Genomic DNA, 22,752 nt, shown 5'->3' on the forward strand with positions numbered 1-22,752 from the left:
CAGGGGACCAGCCACCTCCTGTGAAAGATGATGCAGGAGCCAGAAGATGAGGCTTGGAAATGATGGCTTGGAAAGCCATGTAATGAACACCAGCGGCCTCAGGAAGGCAATTAGGAAGACATTTGGCTTCATGCCATTAAGTTGGTAACTTTGTCACGAAATGCAAAGGCAAAATCCTTTAAGCACTCTTTTATTGCTTGCAATTGATTTTTCTCACCATGAAGACACTCCTTGACTAATTAGCAATGAACCCGTTTGCTTTATGAGGGGAGTACTGGACTTTCCAACTCCTTCCTGTAGATTTTCAGCAGTTCAATAAATCAATCTCTTCTAATCCTTGAAATTAAAAAAAAAAAAAAAGGGAAAAGAAAACAAACATCCTTAGTGCCTCATATTGAGAGGCAGTGGGGAGACACAATAGCATGCTTTATTTTGTGTCTGTCTCATGCTTGCCTGCAGGAAATGTCTGTCTCTCTGCTTTATTTGTGCCATATTAAAATGAATTCCACGGGTCTTTCTGAATGCTTTTAAGGGTGCACCTCATCCATCTATTTTTATTTGGGTTTCATCACCCATAACAGCTACTAAAGGTCCTGTGTACTCACTTTGGCATTTTTGCTCACCAGCCAAACTGTGTTGTTTTGGGGCCTGAGTTCTGAGTCCATGTGCTTACTGAGCCTTTTCCTGCTATTGGAGAGATGGGAAGATACTTTGAATTGTCAAAAGAGAGATAAAATAGAGTTAGGTAAATTTAAACCATAAAGGGTTGAATAAAATGGGAACACCTGAAGTTGATTAGTTATGTAGGGCTTTATTAAAGGTCCAGTTTTACTCTCAATGTGGCTCAAAAATGACAATTTGTTAAATATATGTGTATATATCTATATATATAAGAATAAACTCTTTTCAAAATGTAAGAAGACCAGACGTTCTTTTTAAATGAGAGAAGAATAGCTGTTTTTTGATAGCAGGCTTTCTCTGTTCAGCAGCATTTTAGGACCAATCTGTGTGTGAAGGTAAATTCTTGCCTTCTTTTCCTGCTGAAAAAAAAATGAAGGCTTTAGGATTCCAGGATATTGTTAATCTACATACATGGAAGTGGTTTGCACCATATAATATAAGTTGCAGTTTGTCTGTGCCTCTGTATTGTCCTGTCAGTGTATATTCCGGCAATTTGGTCACCTTGTGTCAAAAAGGTACATGCTAGGTTTTTTACAAGGATAGACAGCATGAAAGGGGTTTCTGAGCTTAGGATGCATTGGGTTTTATATTCCTTAAGCATCTAAACAAGGATATAAGTAGCTAATTTTAGCAACGTTTTAAAAAAGTATTGGTCTGGAAATATCACAGGAATATAGAAGGTAATATGAACAATCGTTTCTCATCATTGAAGGAGAAAGTACTCTGGGAAATTGAAAGACATCTAACTTAAATGAGATTTTGAAAGAGTTTTACATGATGTATAATTAACCTTAAGAAGTATTTGCCCCAAGGTAAAGTCAGGGCTTTTTTAAGACTAGAAAATGAATTAGGTATTTATACGGATTGGTAGACCATCCACTATCCATCATCTGGGCTGCAAAGAAACACAAGGGAGGTTAGGTAAGATTTCACAGGTTAAAGGAATAATGCAACCACTGAAGATCAGCTTTTTAACTTTAGGTATTTGAAAGTGAAGCCCCCACCTAAGCCATCATTAAAGTTTTCTCTGCAGTCAGTAGAGAAAGGTATTTCTTCAGGGAATGGTGAAGCCTCGACTACCTCAAACAGCTGTTCTTGTGCGGGATAAATTGCTCTTTGGTTGCACCAGTCTCCCATTAACTCTGGAGGGCTCAGAGTCACGCAGTATAAATTCAATGGGCTGTATCCCTTACTGCCAGGAATTGTAAGAATTTATCCAAATCTGGAGAAAGCACTTTAGGTCTAGCGTCTCAAGCTGTGCTAGGCTAGGTTTTCCAACAATTTCTGCTTCAACCTTTATTTGCTGGTACTGCTAGTGAATATATTTGCTGGTACCGCTAGTGAATATAATCTCAGTTTTCCAGTTAGCAGTTCCATTTTCCTGTGAGCTAAGGCTCTTCCAAGGCTTTTCTCTTGTCTAAGTGATGGTTTTTATGTATTACAGATACTGACACAGTATTACTGCAGCACTGATAGATTTCACAGGCTTTACCAGGGGAAAGAAAAAACATTCTGGAGTAATTTTTGTCAGACACGAATTGTTGCTAACACAAGAGTTAAGCTTCTTACAACACTTGAGTTGGTAAAATGAAAAGGAATGATCTGTATTTCATGAGGAATATAAGAGACTAAGTCCTATGGGCCTTGTATGTAGAGATTTGAAGTGTTTGGGAGTTAGGCATCTTTGAAAATCTCATTTCTTTAGGTACCTGCTTGCTTTGGGCAGTGGGTCCTAGGCATACCCAGGTTGGAAATGGGTACAAACTGCTCAGGTCTTTTTGACAGTTTTCTCCTGAGCTGCTCTGAACTGTTAGCCTCAAGCTAAAAGGCAATCCGAGTTTACTGATTTTACGTTTTGTCTGTACAAAGATGAAACAGGGCCTCTAGCTGCATTGAAGAAAGGCTATTACAGATCACTGAAAAACTTCACGAGTATCTGGATAGCAGCAACAGAGTAAAAACTTTCCCTAATTCTCTGTTTTTAAAAGCTATCAGCAGCAACATTTCGACAGTAAAGTCTTTACTGTAAAACCTGAGTGCTTGTGAACACAGTAACAGAAATTCATGCCCTGCTCCTGCCCACATTGCTGGGCTGGGAGCTCCAGGCTGTCGCACATCTTCATTTAATTAATTGGATCACCAGGGAGCTGCAGGTCCTGTGGTGCTAGTTATGCCACAAGCACAACAGGAACCTGCCCCGATGATCTTGCAGGTGGAGTGGATGAGAGGGCAAAGAGAAGCAGAGGGATTTGACCAACATCATGCTACACAGTTGGGATGGGCTGGAGATCCCTGCTGGTGCAGCTAAGTGGGGAGCCTTTTAATACCAGTGGTTTTTCTGTGTTCCTGGTACCTCCCCAGATGCATTGTAGATGCAGAGGTCACACTGTCTCAGCCTATGTTTTGCTAAGTCAAAGGAGCTGAGCTTTCCTTGCTGTGTCTTGGAAGCAGGGGCTCAGTTCCCTGCATCAAGCCACCTCCTGTGCACTTGCTTCCTCTTTCCTTCCTGATCCTGATATGATTTGTGCTTTCCCTGTGTGTTGTTAGATGCCGCCTTTGAATAGTAGGGTAGCTCAGCTGATCTCATGTGATTAGCAGATATGGCACAAGATCTAAGGTAAGCAGCTGTCAGGGTGGCAGCTGATGACCAGGGGGGATCTCTGCAGGGATGCCAGCCACGGACAAGGTGTGAGGAGAAAATAGGAGAGATGAATGATGTACTGTGTGAAACCACTTTCCTTTCCTGAGGACTAAATCCTGCTTCTGTTGATACTCACATGGCCCTCTGTGGCTTCAGGTGCATGTGAACAGTGCAGACGTTGTCCCTACATGGCATTAGCCATTGTGAGGAGAGAACACAAAGCCTCATCATGGATAAACTTAGTGTCCCTCTCAATCAGTAGTTACTGCTGAAAATCATTTAGCTTTAATACAGCTTCTTTCTTACTCAGGCTGGAGCGGGTTCCCTCAAGGGGAGTGGTTTGTTTAGCAGAGGTTATAGCTTGACAAGTTACTAGTATTGACCAAAGGAGGTGTCAGCAGGATGGACTGGTCCTGGCTATGTTGGCAGGGGTAATGAGATGAACACATTGAGCCAGCCGCCATCTCTGGCACCCATGGTGGCCACTGCAAGGGATTGCAGGTGCAAAAGCTCCATGCCAGGCGGGAGAGGAGGCCTGGGAGTTGGCCTGTCCTCCCCATGTGTTGCACATCACCTGCCATGCAGGCAGTTAGGTGCACAGCCTGTCCCAGAAGGTCAGGGAAAGTCCCATAGGAAAATGGCTGTGGCTAATCTTGTGTCTCCACGGTGGCAGAAGCTCATTTTGAGTGGTCCGCCTTGGCTTTTTCTTCACTGCAGCAGGCTGCTTTGCACTCTTGCTTGGCAGAGTCCTTTCTTTGTCCTTCCCCATGAAATGGGAGTAAATAGGTCAATGCTTTCTGTCACCCAGGGCTTTAGAAGATCCCAATGCCGTTATCACAAAAAGAAGATCACGCTGCAGTCTGGCTCGTAAGTTGGCAACTTGGGAGTTACACTTATGAAAAAGTAAACGGCAATAAAGAGGTTCCTGTAATACACTACAGCACCGCAGATGGAAAGTGCTGGAGGCACAGTGAAGTTTTGCCACCTGAACACATTAAAGCCTTCTGTGGTGGCTACGCTGGAGCTTCAAAGCCTGTTTTCTCCAGAGATAGCCATGATTTTTAAGAGATTTCAAAGTCAATTGACAGTTGTGTGATCAGAGCCAGGAGGGGTAGCTGCAGCTCGCAGCTAACAATGCTCGCTTCTGTGCCTGAAGCCAGCGTCCTTGGTCATGTCTCAATTCCCTGGGACAGCAAGCCAGGCTGGTTGGCGTGTACCAGGCGCACTTGATGGCCAGTCCGCCTTTGGTTTTGGTGACGGCTGGTGGGAGATGGGAGGGGGACTAGCAGTAAGCTATATTCCCTGTGTCATTATATTTCTAATGTTGGTGTTCTTGTCTTTATGTCTATGCATTCTTTAGCTATGAGGATAACAGACCCTTCATCAAGTAAGAATGACCTGAATGGCTGATAAATTTCATTTATCAGTGTGGTCTCATGAACCAGCTGTCAGATCAATATTGAAAAATCATTAAAGCTTCTGTCATTCGCATTTGAGGCAGAAGAGCAAACTGTGCAGGAAAACAGTCAGGCATACAGCTAATGTGCAGAGTAAATGTGCTGCATATGTACTGCCAACCAGTTGTCACCGTATTGGCTTTATATTCTTTGATTGGACATTACGTGAATTCAGGGTGAATGTTCCCAAGTTAATCCTGTGTGGTACAGACTTGTTATACCAATAGCAACCCTCTGGCCCACTGTGCTCTGTCACTGAGAGTGCTTTATGATAATAGAAATACAGAAGTACATTTTCAAAAGGTGCATGGGTGGTAATCCCCATGATTCCCGTTCTAGTTAACGGGAGCAGTGCAAGCAAATCTGTGTTTGGTGCATTGGAGACTGTCTCCTTACTCTTGTGAGTACCTAATTGTCCCTAATTGTAAATCTCAGATTTTCAATTACATGAAAACATGGGTGGTTTTGTTTCTTTATTGCTATAAAATTACACTACAGAAAAGATCAACTGTGAAAAAGCAACAGCAAGTCTGTACAAGGAGCAAAACAAAAACCACAAGCCACACCAAAAAAAACCTGCGAAGAAAGCCAAAAATGCCTAGAAATTCCATGCCTTAGGGCATCTGTGCTTTTTCTGCTGCAACCAAAAAGCAATGCGCAGTAGCATGAAATAGAAGCAAATCAACTTTGCAGTAGACTTTCAGTTTGTTCTTCTGGTGAAGAGTCCTTTGTGTTCATTCTTGCGGCATCATTCCCATGTTCTCTTTCATTGCTTGGTTCTTTTTTTTTTTCCCGCGGATACGGGAAGGAGCTATTCAAAGTAATCTCCACACCCTCTTTATCTCCAGGTCTTGTTTTCTGAAGCACAACACTGTAACGTGTGCAGTTTGCACTGTTGAGGGTCTTCTAACCCACAGATTCCTTTCCATCACTGAAGGTAGCATATTTCCACTAAATAACTCTTTCACTCTTGCATACCTCTGCAGCCAAAGGCTCTTTAATTGGGGTCAAGAACTGGCTGTGCTTCAGAGCAGAATAGTTTTCTGATACCCTGGGAATCATTTTTAAAATATTCTGTAAATGCAGAAAGCTTTTAGTTGTGGGGGAGAAGAGAAGGGGGAGGAAAAAAAGTGTTTTCCGCTTCATTTGTTGTTCTTTTTTTTTTAAGAAAACCGTATTTGTATTTTTTAAATTGGCATGCAATTAAGATGATAATGTGCTCTCACTGATGGTGGAATCTCGGGGAGAAAAATATACCAAGCGGCTAAAGCTGTAAACTTTATCTAGTGGCTACCTCTCTGAAGGATTTTGAGAGTGCATTTTCAATTTGCATCATGCTAAATATTTATTAGCGGGATTGACTGGAAATGCTTCAAAGGAGCTGTTCTGCTCTGCTAGATACATAATAGTGATTTTTAAAGAACTGCCTTAATAAGCGGTTACCTTAGGGAGCTCTTCTGGTTGTGTGGTTAAATAATACATAGTTTATAAACTTCTGTGGAAGACTTAATGCTGTATTTTTGTTCTAATACCTAAAGAAAAAAAAACAACAGAAAACATGAATACAACACCAGTGTGCTCCTGTTTGTGACAAGCCCTGCTAAAAGGAAAAGGATTCCAGGCTGCAGCTGCCAAGGAGTCTCCGTAGTGGAGACCGCCTGCCTGACCTCTGCAGGACTTATTTTTCCCCCTAAGCTGCTGCTGCTTCATCTTTCTCCTCCTTGCCCCATGCTCTGCTTAGCAGATGGAAGCCCAAATACGTCCAAACCCTGGCCAAGTTTCTACAAGGCTGAAGTGACTTAGGAACGTAGGCAGGTCCTTGTCCCTGTGAGCCCTTCTGCAGAACCCCAGGCTGCTCTGGGCCGGACAAGGAAGCAGAGGTGCTGGCTGGCTGCAGGCTTGTCTGCTTTGGGGAACCGAAGGATTAAATGCTGAGGAAAGGGTGCAAAGACTGGATATCATTGCATTCATTTTATGATATTACACCTAATGATACCAGGGGAAGACAGCAGAAAATCCAGGCCTTGAAGGGAAGGGCAAAGGAATGCTCACAGCACTGTTTGCTACGAACTTCTTGCTGTGCTTCCCAGCTAGAAGCTGACTCCCTCCCCTGGGCAGCAGCAATTCCTTTAAAGTTGTAGGTAATTTAGCATGTGGAAACTAGGGAGATGTCTAGGTACAGGACCCAGTTCCTATCCTGCTTGTCACACTTCATCTCATGTCCTCCTATTGGAAGATCAGTCTCTGAGAAGTTAATTTAGCAGATGACTAAATTTTATTTAGCAGAGTAACATGGAATATTTCTCCTGCCATCCCAGCAGAGCTTCCTGCTTTCCTGAAAGTGCACTGACATAAATGACATGCAGCAGCCATCCCATGTCCCCAGCTCTGTCTGTCCGAGCAGAAAGGTGCTGGAAGAAAGCAAGCAGAAACTGCAGCCTACCCATATTCGCTTGAACAATATTTGGGGACAAGCAGTGGCTGCACCCCTACTCCCGCTTCCCTCCTGGGGTGGAACAAGCAATAATCCTGATTTTGCAGCCAATGTGAAGAAGGATTGCCCCTCCTTTTCTCTGAGCAGAAGTGCGACAGCAGCTACTGTTTTAGCAAATATGGAGTGTGAGCGCCTATACGTGTGTATATATATTTCCCCTCATCACAGGGTGGAAGAAGTGTGAAAGCATTGCAGAAAGCCTCCTTGTGCAGAGCTGATCTGGCAAGCAGTGAGGGCTTGCCCACCTGCTTGTAGTTGTTTATTGGCTTACAGGCATATGGGAGACTAGCTAAAATGCAGCAATACATGTGTCTTGGTGTTAAGTGTAAAGGAGCTATTCCAGCTGGCACTCCTGCCCCAGTGAAACCAGTGGACACTAAAAAAGTGACATTTAGAGTTGTTGTTTTGGTTGGTTTATTTTCTTTTCCTGTCATTTGCAGAAATAGCATCTACATGTCATTTACATACATACTGCTTTTATGTTTAAAAAAAAAAAGAAAAGAAACATTGTGGTTACAAATATGCTTTGGTTCTGATAAATTTCTACACTCATAACATTTCCATTTCCGTATATTTCCTCAAGCTTGAAGATTTGTAAACTGCATCCAGCTTGAAGACAAAACTCCCTACAACCCATTTTGATACACAATTTTCTTTTTGCTAAAACCACAGGCAAAGTCTTCCTGCTTGTGGACGAATGCCTTTTTTTTGTACATGAAAAACCAATCCCTTTTTTTTTGTTTTGTTTTGTTTTGTTTCTTCTAACAGGTCCTGGGTTATAGGTGCAATAGCGCTACTCTGCCTATTAGGACTGACCTGGGCGTTTGGACTCATGTATATTAATGAAAGCACAGTCATCATGGCGTATCTCTTCACCATATTCAATTCTCTGCAGGGAATGTTTATATTCATTTTCCATTGTGTCCTCCAGAAAAAGGTAAGACAGACTGTTCCCAGCGGCAAAAGAGGTGGTAATGGGGTGTTTTGTTGCCTAACAACCATAGCATAACATCATCTGTGTGCCCTGAATTTGTCTCATGCAGATTTATCTCCGTGCACCTAATAAGGGTGGTATTTAGACTGGAAACCAGCAAGATGCAGGGGAATGAGGTGATAAAGGAGATACGTGGCAGTGGCATTCCAGCAGCTGGGGCGTGGGCGACCAGCGTGTTGGAGGCAAGGGAAAAGGCAGCTGACAGTTTGAAGGGCTTTACAGGAGTGAACCTGTTGTAAAAGGGCTTTGCCCGCTATCAGCAAGATTCTCCTTTCCCATATGCCAGTGTGAGATGGGAGCAACTCCACCAGCATCCAGAGGTTCCTCACGTGGCTGAGTGCAGGCAGCAAAATAGAGCTTTACATCCTCATTTGCAGTCCCTGCAGGAAATCACCCTTTTCTAGAGCAGCATATATGGGTTGATGGTATGTAACAAGGGCTGCTTCCCCCACGTTTTTAAAAACTGAAGGGCCTGTGCTCGGCAACAGTTCATTAACCTTTGTATTGCTTGGTCCTAATGTGGGCTTTTGGAAATCTTCCTCAAAGCAAGCACAGTAAGTGCTTCTTGGTGGAACTTGAAGTATGCCCCAATTAACATTTGCAAGATAACGGTGGAGTAACTTCAGTAAATTCTGGGAGAAGAAAAAAAATAATCTCTGTGCACATATGTAGATCACGCTCACAGCCTCTGACAACCAGTGATAAATAATTGTAAGAACCATTCTATTCTCCACTGAAATTCAGTAGTACAGAGCTCTCCAATTCTGTGCATGTCTACTGGCAATTTTTTATGTTCATCTTTGTTTCAAAGAGCAGTTTCTTTAGCCAGTATAAACATAGGGAAAAGTTTATACAGGGATACATCTGGGGCCCAGTTTCTCAGTGTAACCAGTGGCTTTTGGTGAAATGGCTTACTGGGTAAAGTCAGGGCCATGCTGAGATCTGTTCTCCATCTGAGAGCCCTGGACTTGCTGTGGCCGTGCTGTATTACCCATATTTTTCTGTACAAGGAAGGGAGATCTGACCTATGAAACATAAGCAAAAATCATCGTAGCAAGTGAGCTCTGCGAGCGATGCCCCTGGAAAGATCTGCAGAGCTGTGGAACAATGTCATTCTTGAAACCAAAGGAAGACTTTTGGGGTTCAGAGTTTCGTCCTTGTCATTTCATTTCAGATTTGTGCATTTTGAAAAGCTTAAAAGCTTTATCTAGATGCAACTGCTTGCTGATGATCCCAAAACTTTCAGCAAGAAAGTTTGCAGGCAAGATGATGATAAGAATGTCGGAAGCATCACCAGTGCTAATTAGACCTGCAGGTACCTCTTTGATGAAGAGTTTGAATTTCTGCACCATTCTTACTGGTCCATCCTCTCGCCTCCAACACACCTCACCAAGGGGCAGTCCCTAACCTGGCATCCCAGCATGGCATCGCAGCCTCCTTGGCTGTTGGGGTGCTCACTCAGCATGGGAGAACCATTCTCTTTTCTGTCTCAAGCCAGTCTACACCCTTAAACCATCACTGATGACTGTGGGATCACTCCTGATTTATGGCTGCATAATGGGAAGGAGAATGCAGCTAGTACCTTGCTGTGAGGTGGATGCATCTCTCTGACCCAGTGAGCTGAGGGAGGAATTATTTGAGAGGAGGAAGAAAAAAAAATCCTTTCCTTTCCTATCTGTCATGGACTAGAAAATCAGCAAAAAGCTGCAGAGAGGCAAGCAGTGGGTGGCTAATTAAAGCAATTGAATTATTTTCTCTCAGCAAAGATTGATTAGGCACTCGAGCATATTGGGCACTCGTGGTACTGTGTTTGTCTCAAGCGCTTAAGGAAGAGCCTAATGAAAAAGCTGTAATTTGCTATTTAAACAGTTGTTTCACAGAGGTTTGAAATGCTCATAGATATTCTGGCAAAATTTTACAGCTAACCATGTGCTCCAAGGAATGTCAACTGGTGTTTTGGACATGCATGGGTTTTTGGGGGCTTTTTTTTTGTCAATAGGCAACGTGACCTTCTTCTGGCTTTTCAGTACAATCTGCTCATTTTCAGTCTTGTCCCATCTGGTTTCTGGGTATTGCTGCCCATACAAAATCACATCTGAAGCACAGTCAAAGATTAGATCCTGCCCTGGCACAAGTCAGCATAGTTCCCCTAGAGCAAAGGAGGTGGTGCTGCTTTACTCCAAGCAAGGTGTTGTCCCAGTTTGATTGCGATGCCCATTTAAAACATGACTGGCTTGCACAGTGCTATGGAAAAGCAGGTTCCAGCCACCCCTGTGCACTGGGAATATAATCTCTAGGGCTGCTGTTTTTACAGTTTCCTCGAGTTTCAATTTGACTGCAAGAAATAATTTAAAAAACAAAAAATCAATAGCTCTTATATGTTTCTTTTGGAATTTTTCTTCTTAGTCCCCTGCCAGAAGCAATAACTTTTAGTACCTTGATGAGCCAATATGCTAGTTTATATCAAATCTATGAGGATATTAATTTTCAGTCATAAATAGTGTATCTGTAGTTTCGCCCGTGCTCCTTTGATGTGCCTCAGAGGAAGCTACAACCGACTGGTGTCAACGAGCAGCTTTGCTGCATAAAAGCAGTCCCTTACGCCATCATAAATGGTGAGCTCGCATACTGAGAGCGTTCAGCTGCAAGCTTCTTCCCTGTGTACTGCAATAGCTATCATTTTAATGAGCCACAGAGGAAAAATCAGGGGCTGTGTTGCAAATCGGAAGGTGGTGGGTTGGAGGAGGAGCTGCCCGCTAACTGCTGTTGCTCTTTCCTTGTCTAGGTACGTAAAGAGTATGGAAAATGCCTGCGCACACATTGCTGTAGTGGGAAAAGTACAGAGAGCTCTATTGGCTCAGGAAAAACCTCGGGGTCACGGACACCTGGAAGATATTCCACAGGCTCGCAGGTAACCCGTGCTTCTTGTCCACGCCCCAATGGCTTTGCACCACTGCGCCAATACCCTTTGCAGCTATGCTGGGAAGGAAGCTCCTCTCAGCACCTAAGGAGCTGCCTTAGGGTTCTTCCCGGTGCACCTGCAGAGATTTCTCTCCCTCCTGGACCTGAATTCAACATGGTGGCTTCCCTTGGGTTGTGACAGAAATTAGTGGCTCTCTGAGAACCTTCTAAATAATTGTGATGGGAATAAAAAGTCCAAATCTGCCTTCCAGAGGCAGGTGGGCAGTCATCACCTGAGCTGTCCTGCCTGCTCTCCATGGGAATCAGGAGCTAGGAGCATTTTGTCAGCTTTGCTACATCCCAGTATGTCCTTCAATCATGAGCTGAAGGTTGTTGTCAACGCTGTTGCCAAGTTCAGGAATAATGCTATAACAACCAAGTATTTTTCGTGCTGAAAAAAGACAAGAGTCTTGCAGTACCCTTCACAGTGAAAGGGCTTGCTTTCTGACATTTGGTGGTTTGATCAATTCCTTGCCTCACTCAATTTGCCTTTGTTTATAGACCTCGTAGGAGAATCTATTGGGGTCAGATTATCTTATTAAGTTACTGGATTCGTTATGCGTTGGTCACCTGAAAATTCAGGGCTTTTTGTAGTTTGTGCACTTAGCAACTTCGGAGCTAACCTGTATGTACAGATACAGATGTTTGGATGAACAGCCATAAGAAATGAAGAAGCTTACTTAATCAATAGAAACAAAACACAAATTTATTCAGTATTACTAATGGAAGTAATTATACATGACAGTTCCACTATTAAATTATGAAAGACATGCAGCGAGTAACAGTTTATAACCTCCCAGGAAAACCTGATTTGAGGTTTATGCCTTGGAGCAAATTATTATTTTCAACGGTTTCCAAGATGTCATCCAAGAGCTCCATTTTGGCATTTACATAGGTCTGGATGTTATGCAGGGCAAATAACATCAACAGAATATGGAACCTCTCTCCACTAGGCCATCAAATCCCACAGTAATCAATAATGTGCCAAACTCACTATATCCAGCAACATTTAGGTGGCTGATTTGAAAGTCTTTGGTTTTACATAACTTAGATACTGGGTAAGTGCCCTCCCTTCTGGCAGCAGTCCCCTCATGGCAGGCAAGGTTTGAGGCAACAAGGAAGGTTATTTTGCCTGCAGAAGCTTGTCTTTGGAAGGATAGAAGTGCCTGAGACCTATCGTAGGCAGGAGAAACCTCACACAGGTGATGGAGAGTGGATGGGGACCAGTCTGAGTTGTTGAAAGCATCTGACACTTAACTTTTGAAAAGAGAAGTCCATGAGGAGGAAAACTCCTAAGATCCTTCTTTCTCTGAAAAGCACTTAGGAAATAGTGTAATTAATCCACAATGGATCGAGTCAAAGAAATACAATAGATTAAATGTCCAGGTGAAAAATAATTGCTGTAAAGGTGCATGGGCCGCATGTCACACACTGTTTCCATTTATAGACGGCTAATGCATGATTAGGAGATACCGTTACTACATAGTTAATGAGTAGACTAGGAGGTACTTTTCAGCTGTGACCACATGACTAAGCCTTGGAAGATCTCCCAGGGCTAAGGACCCACTATGGGAGGCACTGGATTTTTGGCAGTTAGGAAAAACATGGCCTGTCACAGTGAGAACCAGCCTTCCCAATTCCCCAGACCACCTAGCACCACTTTCACACAGCCATGGGACACGTCCATCATACTCTGAGAGGTGAGGTGAAGGAGAGTTTCCCCATGACACCTGAGTTCCCCAGTCATGTTCACACAGGGACTGTGGTTGAACCACTTGCAAGATGTGTATTGGCTGATTTTTTGATCTTTTCTAAGGTTTAGTTTTGGAGGAGGGAGACAGTGGCGTAAAAGCCACCGAGGTAGATACTCCACAGCATATTTGAGAAACAAAACAGAAGGCCAACTTATCTGGGACACTGTTTCCCCAGCAGCAGAAGCTATATCACAGCCGGCAAAACCACCACAGACAGAAGTCATTCATTTATGGGGTTTCCTCCACCTCCCCCATATTCCCCAAGATGGATGGCAGCTATAGAAAACTTCTGTTTATTCAGGGACACCAAGACATAGATCAAGTCTTCTGATAAAGACTATCTAAGATAGTCTCAGCTAGCTATCTGAGATGGTACAGAAAGCATGCCTGCTTCTCTGTGTATGTTATTTTTCCATTATGTGGTGCTACATTGATAAATCTGTAGCTCACACAGGTCTGGGTTTCTCTCGCATACAGTTTCTATTGCTTTTTTAATTAACATGTAAGCAATCCAATTATGCACTTATTCTTTGAGATAGACATTTCTCTTATGAAGTTAGGCAGGCAGGGTCTGGCACGCACAAGGTGGGTTATAGCAAAACAGCAACGCCTTGCTTAAAGCTGGCTAGAAACAAGTCTCATCCTGAGCTAGACATGTCAATAGCCATCTTTAGTAAGGCAGAAAGAAACCTATCTGCAGCTGCTAAAAATTCATTACCTGCTGTGGTTCATTCCCTCTTCAGAGCCGGATTCGTAGGATGTGGAATGACACAGTTCGAAAGCAGTCCGAGTCTTCCTTTATTACTGGAGATATAAACAGTTCAGCTTCACTCAACAGAGGTAATTATAAACTATTTTTCATATCTCTAACTCTTGTGGTGGCTTTAAGGAGTCTGAAATGTCTTGCCCCTTTACCTCCCTCCCCGCTTCCTGACCTTGAACGGCACTGGACCCTATTCTCCCACATAAGAAATGTTGCAGTGAGTGGGAGGAGGTTCTGTGGTGGTTGTTGCCTTTCCTCCTTTCCTTTCTCTTTTTTTTTTTTTTTCTTACACATGCATTTTCAAGAATTGTCATTCTGGAAGGGAGTTAGGCAAAGCAAAAAAGATAAATGAAATGAAGTTGAAAAGAAATCTCCCCTTTCCCTCGCCAAACTGCTAGTGCCAGAAGCTGCTGAGGTGTCAGGCCTCATTGCTGACGGTGAAAGCGGGCCTTTATGGCACCATACAGCCTGTGTTAAGCATCACGGGAGTCCTGGGCATGTATATATTACGAAAGCAAAAATGAACAGCAGAGCATAGACGTAAGGAAAAACTGTGCTTGGAACAAAATTGTCTGCGCTGATGTTACTATACCTAGTTGGAAGAACTGGCTGATGTGAACTTCTAGACATCTGCAGAGGAAAGGCTAGCAGAAGCTTATATGCCAAACAGAATGTGGTGCCTGGCAGAGGAGGAAATCTGAACAGCTTTTTTTTAAAAAAAGTCTTTTTCAGGGAGTTGCAGGAAAACGATGGTAAGAGAATACAAGAAAAAGAGCCTCAGAGATTGATTTCTTTCTCCTCCAGTACAATTACTTTATGGCGTAGCCTTGAGCAACCAGATGCCAAATTATGTTTTTTGTGTCTGCCCTGTTGAAGCTGAAATTAAGAGGGGGTAGAATTTGGATTACTGGGCCCAGCTGTTCTCTCACGATGGTGAAAATCAAAAGTATTTCCAGTCCTGATGGTTGGACTGCAAAGTTCAACCGAGAATTAAGTTGGGGTTTTGGTTCTTATTCAGTCTTTATTCACCCAGAATTCCCACAGATTTTAGGGTGAGATTTGCCTGACGATAGGCTTGAAGGATTTTGTCTGTGCTGTTAGTAATATTGACTACTGAGCGCTGGGGAACTATATACAATTCAGTTCTCTGAACATTATATATATCACCCAAATCCATGCAAAGGGGAAGTCAGTGTAGTTAACATGGAGATGTACTTTTCTTCTTCAACCCACTCTGGTGGTTTTTGTGCCAGGATATTTTCACTTTGCACTGAAGATTCATTGATAACGACAGCTATAAGGTGCCGTTACTGCGAATGCCTGATTTATCCACATGTGTTGCCCTCGCATCTCAGTCTGCATCAGACTGCAGAGCTAAAGCCAGGCTTCACTGGGGCTAGTTTAGACACGGGCCGGTTGTTGCACAAAGGTTACAGCAAGAACCACTCTTTCCCTCGGCCATCTATTACTCTGTCTCGGCAGCAAACCAAAATGTGCTGTGCATGAAATGTTCATTCCTTTAGTTAGTGCAGAAGTTGACTTGCTCTCTGACACAGCTGAGGCTACAAAGGGAAATGCTTTAGCAAAAAGAATCTTTTGGGCTCATCGGCAGAAGAAAGGCTTCTCTCCTTTTTCAGTATAGCCTTTTTTTTCTGCGCAAAGAAGGGAGTGTGACCATAAATTGGGAAAGCTGTGAAGAGGTTTCAAGTGGGAAGTCTTCATACCAGTGTGACGAGAGCCTGTTACTAGATGTGCCTGTTATTTAAAGGTCAGCTGGGAAATGAACAGCCGGGGGAGGCATCTTCAAAGCAGACTTCATCCAGCTGTTTTCCTTGTATAACATTGGATGAGATGAATCACCCAAAGGGCCTGAATCTCTCCAGTGACTACAGAAGCAGCCTGATAACTGTCTTGGAAGGGAAGCCATCTAGGTGGGACACTTAAGTGACTTGAATAAGTTGTACTATTATACAGGGGCATCCTCCCTCTTTTTCACGCGGTCAGGCACAATATTTCTTGGTTTTTTCTTTTCTGGTAGACAGAAGTATCTGCAAAATGGAGGTTAAAACATTTCTTTGGGAGTTAGCATCTCCAAAGCAGCAAGTGGTCAGTTCTGCTAGGAAAATACACCTGACATCAAAAGTAATCCCAACTGCATGGGGCCCCATATATTTCACATTTTATCCTGTTTATTCCAGCTGAAAAGAAACGTTCGTGGTGTAAGGGCTTTGCATAGAGCAAAAGTTGTTTCTTCAGTCTCTTCAGAGAGAGCTGCAGCCTGAACAGACTAGTGGGGCAATGTGGTTTTCACAGTTCTTGTTTTCCTCTTAATATTTTAATATATATCAAGCTTTAAAGGAGCTGTTTCATTAATATTTTATTTACAAGTGTGCAATAAAAGCTCAGAGGAGTCAAGTGTAAGCCTGGAATTTTATGGTTAGTAGCTTTCCCTGCTCGAGGCTGATACAACAGGCTTGTGTACCTGTTCAGAAGTCCCTCTCCAACCCTCCCAGCCTAGACACCGGTTGTTTAAAAGTATCTGTATTATCCCAAATTAAACATTCTTTGTGCATTGGTATTTTCCCCAGAGCCTTCAAACAGCAGCCCACTTTCTAAAACAGGGAGAAAATGATCCTTTCTCCTCAGAAGTGCCCCATCCTCCAGGTCCTGGCCCAACTACTTCTCCATGTCCTGAGACAGCGCTGAATTTTCATGTTGCTGTCATGGGAGCAGAAAGCAGTGAGACATCCTCCAACTGGGGTGCTTTCTCATTTAAGCCTTTTTTTCCCCTGATCACATTCACAGTACTTGCAGTCCTCTGCTGCTTAATAACATCCCAGGCAAGATTGTTGTAGCTATCCATATTCCTGTAGGATGATCAGCATCTCTCTATACCATCCTATCCCCTCTTCTTCCATGAAGCTCCTGGGCATCAGCCTGGAATATAGTGCCCATGTTAGTGCATGCCTCCTTTAGACATGTCTTTTCCTGATTTAGCAGGTATCACACTGCTTATGGCTTTTTTCAACTCCAGATCCTCTATTATCTACTACCTGCCCCCCCCCTTGCAAGTAATTTGCCAATTAATAATCTCCTCCAAGTAACAAGAAAAATGTTATTTTTCTTATTCTCATTTATCAGACCAGGAATTTCAGGCATAACCCCAAACTTCCTTGATGTACTGTGTTCTGTAATGAAAACTACACTTACCCTTGCCTTCTAAGACATACAGAACCATTTCAGATATTTCTTGAAGGTAATGTCTTATTACAGTTTAGTCCAAAATATTTCAGGCTTTGTTTCCCCTTGCTACTCATTATGGCTTAGTAATGTTGTGGATTCAGGGTTGTTATACCACTGAAATCAGGAGGAAGGGAACAGAAACCGGCCATAGATTTCTTCTTCTATTGTCGAATGCAGAGCATACCAGTCCACCTCATGGTCATGGACTCTGTTTCAGGGTCCAGGGGAATTCCTGCTCCTTGAACTCCTTCTCCATAACCTTGTCCAATTTTCCCACCATGGGTCTGGCTGGATATTTCTGCCATCTATTTCACATCCACCCTGTGCTCTACATTTCTTTTCACAGTGCTGAAAACTTGCAGGGGCGAAAAAGCTGAGCCAAGCTGGTTACCTCATGAGTAGAAAAAAGAAATCTCTCTTTGCCTGTAGAGTATAACTGGTCTTGATACAGGCACTTGGATGCAATGATGAAAAACTGGACCAAAAGGGACGCTTGTAGGGTGGACTATTTGCTAAAACTTACTACTTTGGAAGCTAAAAAGTAGAAGGTATGAAGGGAAAGCAATAGGCAGAGTTTTCCTTTGTGTTAACTTGATGAGGAGAAAGCAGAGCAGATGTCTGCTTGGTTGTAACAGCAGATTTTTCGTACTTGGGCTAAGGACAGTTTTTAAAGAGCTAGAGATTAAAAGCAATTAACAGCATTACTGTTATTTCAATTCTGCTGTACTTGTGCTTTGGTAATCTAATCATGGACCTGGGCTGTACCTGTGGATGCAGCCAGCAAGGGAAATCGGGAAGTCTGTCAGCACGGTGCTGATGGCAAGGTGAGTGCCTTGCAAGGGACCGCTGTAGGCATGAGCACTGCTGGACTCTGATGGTGCAGCGCAGGCCTGAGCTTTGGATACGTTCAAGTGGCCACCTCAGGAGCATGAGGTTTGCACCTTCAGAGCATCACTGTCAAAAAGCACTTGGATAGTTCAGACAGCCTTGGTAACAAGCAGTCATAGCATGAAACAGCAGTGTGACTCCAGCCTGTTTTTATACATGTCTTAGGTGACAGGTAATCAGTAATTACTGTCGCTCTTTGGATATGGGACAAATGGGAAAGAAAAAATATCATCATGAACCATATGGTACTTTGTTACCCTTTAGGTTTTCAGGTTGGGGGTGGGGGAGGGTGGGAGGATGATTTTTATTTTTTTTTCCCCCCAGAGGAAAAATTGAAGTTATCTGTTAAAGAAAGAAGCGTTCTTTGTTTTGGTGAGGCTCGAGAGCAGCAGAGGCAAAGAAGAGTTTGTCACTGCTGTGAGGTGGTGCTTTGTTATAAGAAAATGAACTGATGGAGCTGTGTATCTCCATTCACGTTAGCAGATAAGGGGAACTGTATCTTCATTCATGGCAAATGCTTACTGTATCTGAACGTTTTTCCCTCTTTGGGGAAATAAATGGGCTAGGGGTAAAGCCACCAGATTTCTTTGAAAGTACTGTTCCAGAAGTCTGTTGTGTTGGGTCAAGCGCTGTACTCCCACTGTAATACTCTGAGCCTTGGCTTACAGACTAGACAGCAAGTTTAATAGTTTATTCCAATAACAGTCTTGCTATACAAACAGGAGTATGTGTACCTCTTGCCTTTGGCTATATGCATATATGCATTATGTCCCCTCACCCCCAAAGCACTGCACACCATCCCCACCACCCTCATCCACAGAATTCTCCTGGAGGGATTTCTTGGTGGTCCACTTGCTGCTTCATTTGTCTGAAGGACAAGAAATATCATGGAGCTGCAAGAGCAGAGCTGTTTCATGAGGGAGAAGAGCTGGGAGCTGAGGGGGAGTCAAGCACAAGCCATGCCCTCAATGACAGGGCATGGTCCCACAGGTGCTTAAGCCAGCAGGCAGAGCTGGGTGCTGGTAGCAGGGTCCATCCACAGCCCTGGACAAGGCAAGGGGATGAACCAGGTCCAGAGTCCAGCCCAGAGCAGCAGGAGATGTTGGCAGAGGCAGGGCTGGAAACCAGGCTACAACCCAGGTCCAAGGCCAGGCCAGGCAAGGACTGGGTGTCAGGGCTGAGCAGGGGGTGTGGGTCCCTGGTGGATCTCACTGGGGCCACTAAGGCCTCTCGGGGTCATAGGACCCTAACAGCTGGTACAGGATTGGAGCCCAGGACCTCTAGCAACTCTTACTGCAGGATGGTGAGTCTTAAAAATGAATTCATCCTTGTGGCCCTAAGGGTCCGTTCATGAGGGAGCACACCCTTTGCCAGCAAACCCCATCAAACAGTCATCACAAAGCCCTAAGTGCCCCAGTATTGGCACACCAGATATTATTCCTGGCTAGGAAAGCCATATTCATTCCCTGTTTATTCCCATGCAAATGGGCTGAAATGGGGAATGGAAATGAAGATATAGCTTGTCCCTGCCCCTTGCTTTTTCTTCCCAAATGCCTAAGTGTCATTGCACATCTTGGCTTCGAAGTAGTGCTCCAGAATAAATACTTGATTTCCCTTTGCTTTATTATTTCTCCCCTGAGTTTTTATATCAACCACAAAGACTTAATCTGAAACATGCACAGGAAAAAGGGAAATTATTGCTACTGTTTTCAGAGATAATCAGTTTAATGTCAAATTCATGTGGATTTCTTCATAATGAACAGAACAAATTGAGCTCAAATTCAAACAGTGGGAATCTGAGTCAGAGAGGAAAATTAAAATGAAGAACATTAATATCCTGATTTCTAACCCAACCGAGACCTGATTGTTTCCTAAATGAAATCTCCCATCAAATTCCTCCCACCCACCCAAAAACACAATTAAGCTGTGATTTCCAGGCTGAAATCGTATCTGCGCTGTTAACTCAGCAGGGATGACTGTGTGTGTTGCAGGGAGGCTGGGTGAAGTTTTAAATTATCTTCAGGTGGATATATTATCCTGCATTTTTAGGAAGCAGTTATTTAGAAAACACAGTAGAAGGTGAAATTCTTCCTTTGGTAGGAGACTGTCACTCCAGAAGAAAGGAGCTGTGGGTTAGCGCTGGGGCACTGTAGTGAGTCAGGTTTGGGGCACTCTCCCCAAATCTTCTCTTTCTGCTCCGAGAGAGGGGCTGCCAGGTGCGTCTCAGTGTTCTGAAATGAAGATGCTTTAGTTTATCTGTCTGCAGGGGTGGCGGGTGTCATGTTCGAGACATAACTTGGCAATACAGCAGTGAAAACAGGGTAGAGTTTGCTTTGATTAAAAGGAGAGACAAGCAGAGGAGGAGAAAAAAAATGAAAGAAAAGGAAAGAGCAAAATGGAAAAAGGAAAATCAAGTCAAGAGTCCTCCAGGGATCTCAAACCCCATCCCCAGCACACTTCAAAAAGCAATTGCTGCTCATTGTAGCCCATTTGCAACGCTGACCCTTTGCTGCTGGTGCCTAGATAAAGTGGAGAGTGAGAGGAAATTTGGACCATGGAAGCACTACTGTTGTCATATGTCTCTCAAGATGCTCATTCACTCCTTGATGGATTGATGTGACTGGCGTGACAGTCAGATTTCTGCTGAATTTATGTTGCATATAAAACAAATATCAAGCAGCCAAGCTCTGGGAGAGGTAGAAATGCCTTTACTCATATTGATAGGATATTCAGAGGGTGCCATCAACTGATCTATCACCGTCTGTCTAAATGCTTCTTACCTGCTCTGAGTAACACTTACGGCTTTTCTTGTGGCTTAAAGATATTAGAGAATAAATACTTTCTCTGTTTTCTTTCCATTTGTTTTCTTTTTACAGTTGGCAGCAAACAGTGCCCCAGTTTCTCCTGTGAAGTCAGTCAGTTTTCATGTCGTGTTTCAGAGAGATGGTTTTATGGTGTAGGGATTTTTTCATTTTAAATTAGCAGGTTGTGGCTGTACATACACACAAGTTGGCAGGCAGAGTTAGTGATGACCACTGCAATTTTTAAACACGCTTTTCAAGTTTGCCAGATCACTGTTTTCCTTTTATTCTTGTTTCTGTTGTTGTACTGGGGTAGACAGGCTCAGCACAGCAGACTCCCAGGTTGTCCAAGATGCCCATGGTTGCTTTCCTTCTTCATGAGTGCATCTGCAGCTGCCTAGAGGGAACTCACCAAAATATTCCTGCATATAAAAATACTTCGCATTCTTGTTTTTTTCCCTGAGTGCTTAACAGTTCAAAAATAATTGGACTAAAGAAAAGCATCTGTTTCCCGCAGACACTTTGCTCTTGTGTGCTCATCACTGCACGACTAGGGAGGTGGTGTGGAGCAAGAGGTTTGTCTGTTTAAATCTGCACTCCCCCTGGAGATGTTTTAAATGCTTTGTGCTCTATTTTCAGTGGTGCTTGGGGTTTTCTGGAGGTAAATGCAGAGGACTTCTCAAAGTTGAGCCCAGGATGGCCCTGGTAGGGGTAGCAGCCTCTGTGACTATTCAGAGACCATGATCTGCAGATGTGGAAATCTCATTTCTTCGTCATAATTGCTTTAAATCTAAGACACGGCACTTTTCCCCAGAACCTATCCTTTTTGCGATGTTGCTGCTTAACACTGTCCTTGCTCACCATTGCTGAGTCAGGAGGGGCAAGGCGCTGCCTGAACCTGAAGAATGCTATGATCCTTGCCCTCGAGCATCTCCCTTCCCACTGGCTAGCAAAGCCATCAGCCCTGGGAAACTTAGTCTTTGTTTCAAGGGATTAATCAGTCCTGGAGCTTGGAGGCCTCTGGTTTAGCCACAAACAAGAACAGCAATGCCACTCTCCTCCCGCCTCTGGCATACAATTAGAACGTTCAGTTTCTATTCTTTTTCAGTCCACGCTGCCTCTTGAGAAGGGTGTAATGATTTTCAGAGGTGCATAAATGTCCCCTGGCTGTTTGGTGGAAATCAAGGGCAAGAAGCAGGGTGAGAGTCCCTGGCAGCATCTCTCTGCGAATCCAGAGGAAGCCTACAAGCTGTTTCCTAGCATCTTGTCCAGCCACAGTTTCTCAAGCACTGTGGCTTCTGCCCTTCACTGGGGAGATCAGTGTTCAAGAGTGCTTGCTGTCCCAGCACCACAGATGCTTGTAGCAGTCTTCACAACATGGGGGAGAGCCTGCAAAAGAAATAACATGGTCTATTTTTATCAGGACTTTCAAATTTCCATTTTACACACTGTAGGAGGCTGTTCCTACTATTCCTTTACCTCCCCATCTCACCACCACTGGCATTTTCCTGATAAAGCTCTTTGGCTTCATCCCTTGTGCCCTTCTGCTTCTTCTGTTCCCTCTCATAACCCTTGCAGACTACACACATCCTCCCCTGACCCCATGGATACCCCTGCCTGGGGCCCATTGCCCAGATGGAGGGTGTATTTGGAGGGAGTAGTCCGCATGCAGTTGCACCAAATCAGCTGGGAGGGATTGCTGTTTGCAAGCCATAAATCTCTGCAACCCTGTTGAACAACTGTTGGCTTGGCTAAATGTCAGCACCTGGCCTCAAAATGACCCATTCTGATAATCACATATGAAGTAGAGAGAAATTCCGGGTAGATGACAGCAGAGGAGTATTTTCTGTTTGTAAGGGAAACTCAGCATCCTTTTGGGCTAGCAAATTGCCTCTGCTGTTTTTTTCATTTTTCCTCTTTTTCTTTTTCCAATCAGACATACATTTTATGCCAGGAAAATTATGATTTTCTGCATCGAAGATCAAAACCTCAGGAATTTAACTCTTATTTCTGCCTACACGCAAAATGAATCCCACTATCAATTGTCTTCTGGTTTATTTTGCCTCTCTGCTGCC

General features: G+C 43.6%; 1 protein-coding gene across 8 annotated transcripts in view; it reads left to right on the plus strand.

Moving 5' to 3' along the window:
* The window catches only part of ADGRL3 (adhesion G protein-coupled receptor L3), a 520,031-nt gene that overhangs the window by 471,083 nt on the left and 26,196 nt on the right, over positions 1–22,752 (plus strand). For all 8 annotated transcript variants that reach the window (XM_075090573.1, XM_075090572.1, XM_075090568.1 and 5 more), the window contains 3 exons: positions 8,042–8,210; positions 11,053–11,178; positions 13,726–13,822. In XM_075090573.1, the coding sequence (XP_074946674.1) occupies positions 8,042–8,210; positions 11,053–11,178; positions 13,726–13,822 (392 nt within the window). The remainder of the gene's footprint in view (positions 1–8,041; positions 8,211–11,052; positions 11,179–13,725; positions 13,823–22,752) is intronic.

Source organism: Phalacrocorax aristotelis, chromosome 4 (assembly GCF_949628215.1).
Source record: "Phalacrocorax aristotelis chromosome 4, bGulAri2.1, whole genome shotgun sequence".
Classification (NCBI taxonomy): Eukaryota; Metazoa; Chordata; class Aves; order Suliformes; family Phalacrocoracidae; genus Phalacrocorax; species Phalacrocorax aristotelis.